Source organism: Episyrphus balteatus, chromosome 1, assembly GCF_945859705.1.
Source record: "Episyrphus balteatus chromosome 1, idEpiBalt1.1, whole genome shotgun sequence".
Taxonomy (NCBI): domain Eukaryota; kingdom Metazoa; phylum Arthropoda; class Insecta; order Diptera; family Syrphidae; genus Episyrphus; species Episyrphus balteatus.
In genome coordinates, this window is record NC_079134.1 from 68429431 (window position 1) to 68436060 (window position 6630).

At 34.7% G+C, this 6630-nt stretch overlaps 1 protein-coding gene across 2 annotated transcripts; it reads right to left on the bottom strand.

The window, feature by feature from the left end:
- Positions 1-233: 233 nt before the first annotated feature.
- LOC129907626 (uncharacterized) lies at positions 234-1084 on the bottom strand. 2 transcript variants are annotated; one of them, XM_055983933.1, is made up of 3 exons: positions 909-1084; positions 658-841; positions 457-570 (listed from the first exon to the last, which is right to left on the bottom strand). In XM_055983933.1, coding segments are annotated over exons 1-3 (237 nt in total). In that variant the 5' UTR covers positions 911-1084; the 3' UTR covers positions 457-519. The 2 variants fall into 2 exon arrangements, with proteins under 2 accessions (XP_055839906.1, XP_055839908.1); XM_055983931.1 differs by lacking the exon at positions 909-1084 and having other exon boundaries at positions 234-570; positions 658-764.
- Positions 1085-6630: the final 5546 nt, after the last annotated feature.

Below are 6630 nucleotides of genomic sequence, written 5' to 3' on the forward strand. Positions count from 1 at the left end.
AAATAAGTTAACAAAATTAATAAAAATCATTGCATCAAAATGTTGCTTTTTGCTTTTTCGAGCTCCAGTTTTCGTTTTTTCAGTTCTAGCTTCTGCACAGCTATTTTCCTCATCTCGGTGTTGTGAGTATTTGTTTCTTTCAATTTTTCTTTTTCAATGTGGTAAACATCGTCGATTGACCGATGAACCCTTTTTAAGGTTTTTGTCGTTTCTTTATAAAAATTTTCTTGATTTTATATTTGTTTAGTTAACAATTGAATTGTTGACATGGGTTTTCGCTGTCTGGTTGATGTATGCTGCACAGTTGGGTCTTCATTTTCATTACTTCCTTCATTAACCTCAGCAGTATTTGATGACGTTTCCGCAAGTGGCACTTCGCTTGCTATCCCTGACCCAAAAGATTTTGCTCCAATGCCACTTACAGAACTGCTAATGTTGGTTAAGGATATGACAGCTTCCTCCAAAGCTGTGAAAGACTTTTGTCTGTATGGCCCTCCACCAGTGCCTGTAGTTTCTTTTTTATTCGCCGACAACTTTTTTTTTAATGTAGCACTTGTAGTCACTCCAAACCTTTAAAAATACATACATATATGAAATATGCATATTTCATTACAATGGAATTGGATCAATGAGCAAAACAAAAGATCACGAACTTACTTTTTTCCATCCGCCAGCATCCCTTTGTCTTGGTCCAATGGCATTGAGCTGATTGGCTAGATCTTCCCAAAACAAAGCCACAATTTCTGATGATTTTTTGGTGTAGTTTTGAGCAATATCGGGATATTCGCTCATTAGATTCACCATCCGCTCATGTTGCTGCGTGCTTGTTTTTTCGTTTTGCCTAACACAAAAATCCATAATAAATAAAAAAAGTTTACTAAAATACTTTTTTTTTCTTTATTACTTACATTTTAATTATTTATTCCGCAACAAAAACTCGGCGGAGGGCTTCGGAAAAATAATGATTTGTATCTGTCAAAAATACAACCATTAGAAGTACTTCATCGCATGCAATGACATGCGTTGAAATTTGTCGGAGAAAATTTCCGATCAGCTGATCGGAGAAATACCTCGTAGCAAAAAGTCTCCGATTCGTAGAAAATCGGAAAAATTCCGCTCCGACGGAATACCTCCCTAGGGCCGATTGTATATATATTTCTATAGTACTATCAATCGAAGAAAATACTTTAGTGACATCTTTTGATAGATCTGCATTTCAATTTTCTGCATAAGGTTCAAATATAAAATAAACTAACGATCCCAGCGGTGGCGACGCAAAATAGAAAATTCTACTTCATGAGAGCACAGACAATTATATACAGATAAGAGAATTTTTCAGCCGACAAAAAAACTGTTTTTTTTAGTTTAAAAAGAGAACAATAAGAAAGGATCTCTTTCGACCATGACCTTACTCACTCTCCCGCGAAAATGAAAAAAGGAGTGCATGTGGGTGGATAGAAGTGGTTTCAATTCGTTTTTGACTTTCTAAGCAATCAGCTGCTGTAAAATATTTCAAATACGTATACAGGGTGTCCCAAAAGTTAACGTCGAAACGAAAACGGTAGGTAGGGTAGGTGGTGACAGTTATCAGAAAAATAATAAAAAAAATCGCAGCCATATATTTTGGGAGTTATGGGCATTTGAAAAAAAGTCGAAAAAATGGTCACCCTGTGACGGTTTTCATATGCCGTGACTACAAATCTTAATTTTTCTCATTTTTTTCTTTTGTTACGGAACCTTGAATAACCCTGCTATCAAATGCATTCAAAAATTTTAACTCAGCTGCATCAGTTTTAAAGAAAATATTACTTTTTTACCCAACTTAGTACTAAAAAAATTTTACATGACTCTAATTCAATGAGCCGTAGTGTAAAAAAAATGCACTACGATGTTTCGGCAAGTTGCCTTAAAAGTTGGTGTGTTCAATTCTCTTTTCAAAATGGTATACATTGTTGGGAATATTTCATAAAAAACCGAGATAAATTTTTTTTTCTTAAGAAATCCGACTCTTTTATGAAGTAATTTTTCCATGTTATTCAAGTTTTGTACCCTTTCAGAACCTTTCAGAATACAAACACTTAAATAATATGGAAAAATTACCTAAAAAAAAGTAGGATTTCTTAAGAAAAAAAATTTATCTCGGTTATTTATGAAATATTCCCAACAATGTTATACCATTTTGAAAAGAGAATTGAACACACCAACTTTTAAGGCAACTTGCCGAAACATCGTAGTGCATTTTTTTTACACTACGGCTCATTGAATTAGAGTCATGTAAAATTTTTTAGTACTAAGTTGGGTAAAAAAGTAATATTTTTTTTAAAACTGATGCAGCTGAGTTAAAATTTTTGAATGCATTTGATAGCAGGGTTATTCAAGGTTCCGTAACAAAAGAAAAAAATGAGAAAAATTAAGATTTGTATTCACGGCACATAAAAAACCGTCACAGGGTGACCATTTTTTCGACTTTTTTTCAAATGCCCATAACTCCCAAAATATATAGCTGCGATTTTTTTTATTATTTTTCTGATAACTGTCATCACCTATCCTATCTACCGTTTTCGTTTCGACGTAAACTTTTGGGACACCCTGTATATCGTACATAAGATTTCTTAAGGACTTAGAACAATTTTGCTTTACGCCGACGATATGTACATAAACTGTATGTAATTGAAAATATTTTATAAGAGAGTGTCGGCTGATTCTGAGATTTCATGGGCACTCGGCACCGATCAGATTGTTCAATTGTGTGTAGACATCTAGACATACATATGAGGTGCAGAGTGTTGGTGAAATATGAACATGAGCACAGTGTGTATCTGCGTAGGTATATATTAAGCCGATGTCGTTGGGCGACATGACGTCTGCGTGCATAAGGTGGTCCAAAGACAAGACACTTGTGTGTTCGCTCCGGTGACCACACAAGTGTGTTGTCTGGTGTGTATGTGTATGGGTCGCTTAAATCTGTGAAAATTTAGGTAGATGGATAGGTAGGTAAGCAGGTTCTTAGATAGAGTAGAGTGAATGATTCGAGAGAAAAATACTGAGGATGTGCACCGGACTTTACTTCGATCGACAGCGACAAAAATACTACAGCAACAAGCGACTCTACGAGGAAGCAAAAATCATACCACTGGACAAGTATCTACTGCGATCGGCGAAGATACTTGTAGGAAATATCGCCAACCACCCCAATCAGCTGATGAGAAGAATGATAGCCCAACAACGACATCCGGAACCTAGGTACCTTCGCGCTTTGGATATACTGGATGAGCACATAATTTCAATGGACAACGAAGAAGCAGTTAACTTTTACGCCGACACCCAGTCGGCATACTATCGTGGCTAAACGCCAATCAAACCAACCCAACTCAACCAACCCCACAACTGGACATCCGGGTCTGAACACCCCGAGGACAACCTAGTCAGCAGACTTTTTAAATTAAGTTTATCCATGTATAATATTTATTTATATTTTATAAGGTTAGGCCCCTTCTGTGCCAACAAAATTTTATATCAACCAATGTAAATAACAAGTTCAATTAACTAAATTGAATTGAAATTGAAGAAAATTGAATGAATTGGCCAATTCTATTCATGTTTTTGTTTACATTTGAATTGCATTCAAACAGGTGAACTTTATTTTTTTGATGGAAGCAAAAAATACAAAAAAATAAATCAGGGTTGTAAAAAATCTTTTTTAAAACAACTATTTACTGCAACTTGATAATGTTTTGCATTAAAAAAATACTATTGCACCATCTTTATTGACAAAAACAATATTTTGCCTTACAAAAAAATGTACCTACCTATTGTACCTAAATAAAAAAAAATTCTCCATAGAAAAAACAAATCAATGCAAAGTGTGGGCAATAAGTAGTTCATTTTTAATAAAATCGTCGAACTTCGACGTCGAACCATTTTTCATCCCAGAATCTATGCTTTTCACCGATTCGAAAGGGCGCCGGTTTTCCACATTTTCTTTCGTAGGAATGACTTAATTCCACCTTAATTACTTGCTGCATTTGCCGTACTCCCACTATCAAGTTTATTTTCACGAAAACTTCTCTTGTTATCAAATTCTCACGAAAATTACTTAATTTTTTGTCACTTTTGGCTCTCTCTTCGACCAAAGGCTTCTTTCCGGATCGTTTTAGGTAACCATACTTGTCATCTTTGTAAATTAAATTATCAATTACACAATCGGACCTTTCTTCTCCTCCAGATTTTTCGCGGTTGGACAATCAATTTTCATGGTAAGCCTTGATTTTGCCCATTTCTGCCTGCGTCAAGGGTTTTTCACGCCTTATTATAAAAAAACCGAAAAATTTTACTTATAAAATGTTCATAATAGGTTAAATTCATTTTCCAACTGTTTTGCTTACTTTTGGTTACATTTGATCCCGCTAAAACACACTTTTAATGTGAAAATCAGCTGTGCCTTCGCACCAGAAATTAAAAAAATAATTTTTGAAATTAAGATTAACGAATTAAATAAAAATAAAGGGTATCAAACAATCCAGTATACACTTGTCATCTTATTCGTGCAAGGAGTAAAAATTAAATATCCTTTGTATGGTTTAAAAACGAAAAAAATCGACTGCCTTTATAGTTATTTCGGTGGGTGTATAGTTAGGTATTTAAATATTTTGGTTCTGCAATATGGATCAAAGAAAAACCAGACATTTGCATGTTCTCCGTTTCCGCTGTTCTTGATTTATAAATAATCTAACTAGCACGATTTTTTTTTAAATATGTTTTAAAGATATCGATTTTTTTCCAAGTTAAAATACTGAAAGGCTAAACAAAATTAATATAGGTACCTAGATACTCCTTAAATTTGTTAGCATATTTATAAATATTAGGTATTTTTAATGCAGCTAGGTAGGTATTTCAATTTAAACATTTTTATGTTTTTGAAAATTCGTAAGTACATACTTACCTACCTACTTATTTTCAAATACTATTTGTCTCTACATGATTATGGCTACGGAACCCGAAAAATCCCTGTGTTGTTATTTTGTACATACAATTTATAATTTCTTTTGTAAAATAAATTACTATGCTCTGTTTTGTGAATAAAAATCGTAGGTAGTTGATCAAAATCTAAAGTTGATAAAACTAGTTTAATTTCATAAACCTGCCTATTATAATGTACCTACAACAATGAGATACGTAGTATTTGCTACATACATAATATAATTGTGCCCATGATTATGAAAGTGGACTAAGTCACTTTTTGCATTGTTTAAAGAAAAACTTACATAATAATTTTCTTATAACGATTTAATTATATTTCTTTTATGAAATCACTAGAGGAGCAATAAAGAAAATTATTTACTGCAATTTTGATTTCAAATAAACTTTATCCCTTAAATAATAATTATTTTTAGGCTAGATTTGATGGCATTTTTAGGAGTGACTTAGTCCACTTTCATAATCAAGGGCACAATCACAAACATATCTGACTGACTACGGTTTAAATGAGTTTATTCGTGTAAGTATACCTGTGTTCTACCTACGTTAAGTAACGTTTGTACATAGTTACTATTTGATCGACATAGGTATGTACGATGTTTTTTTTTTTTTTTTTTTTTTTTATAATTAACGCGCACTAAAGGGAGTAAATACCCTTAATATGTTAAACACAGTGCGAGCTTCAGGAAAATAGGGAGGGATATAAAAGGAGAAACCGATGCACATTAGTTTTAAAGCTCTGGACATTAAAATGGCAGGGAAAAACAGAGGCGGGTAATATATTCCACATTCGTGTGGTGCGGCTAAAAAAAGAATCTCTGTATTTGACGGTACGTCCGAAGTTGGGCTCAAGGGTATAGCATTAAATTCTACACGATTTCTTATTCCCCATTGAACAATGCTGTCAAGATCAGAATTTAATGAGCTTATCATATTTTGTAGTTCCACATCCGAAGGACTTGGGTGTGAATCCTCAAGCGAATATGAAAAACTGAGGGTACTATCATCAGCGAAACAATTTAATGGATTAGAAGTTTCAGAGAGCAGATCATTAATAAAATGAGGAAGAGAGTCGGAGACAAAACGGAGCCCTGGGGCACACCAGCGTTTATTTTGTGAGTTTCAGACTTGAAACCATCCAATACGACTAGTATTGAACGGCCCGAAAGGTAATTTCTAATCCAATGAAGAAGAGAATCATCGATACCAAATGCTGGCATTTTCGATAAGAGAGCTTGATGCCAAACTCTATCAAATGCCTTTGAAATATCAAGCGCAATAATCTTGCTTTCTCCAAAACGATGCAGAGATTTGTTCCACTGTTCGGTGAGATATACCATCAGATCACCAGTGGACCTATTGCTGCGAAAGCCGTACTGCCGGTCATTAAGAAGCTTCCGTTCTTCGAGATATTTTTTAAGCTGGAAATTAATCAGCGTGACCTTGGAAAGAAGGGACGTGAGTGCAATCGTTCGATAGTTGGAGGGTGAGGAGGATTCGCCTTTTTTACTGACAGGCTGGACAAATGCTGTTCTCCATCCACTCGGAACGAGTCCAGTAGAGTAGGACAAAGCTTACGCAGTGGTTTTGCCAGCGTGGAAGAACACCTCTTCAGAACGATGAGAGGGATACTATCCGGGCCAGCGGATTTGT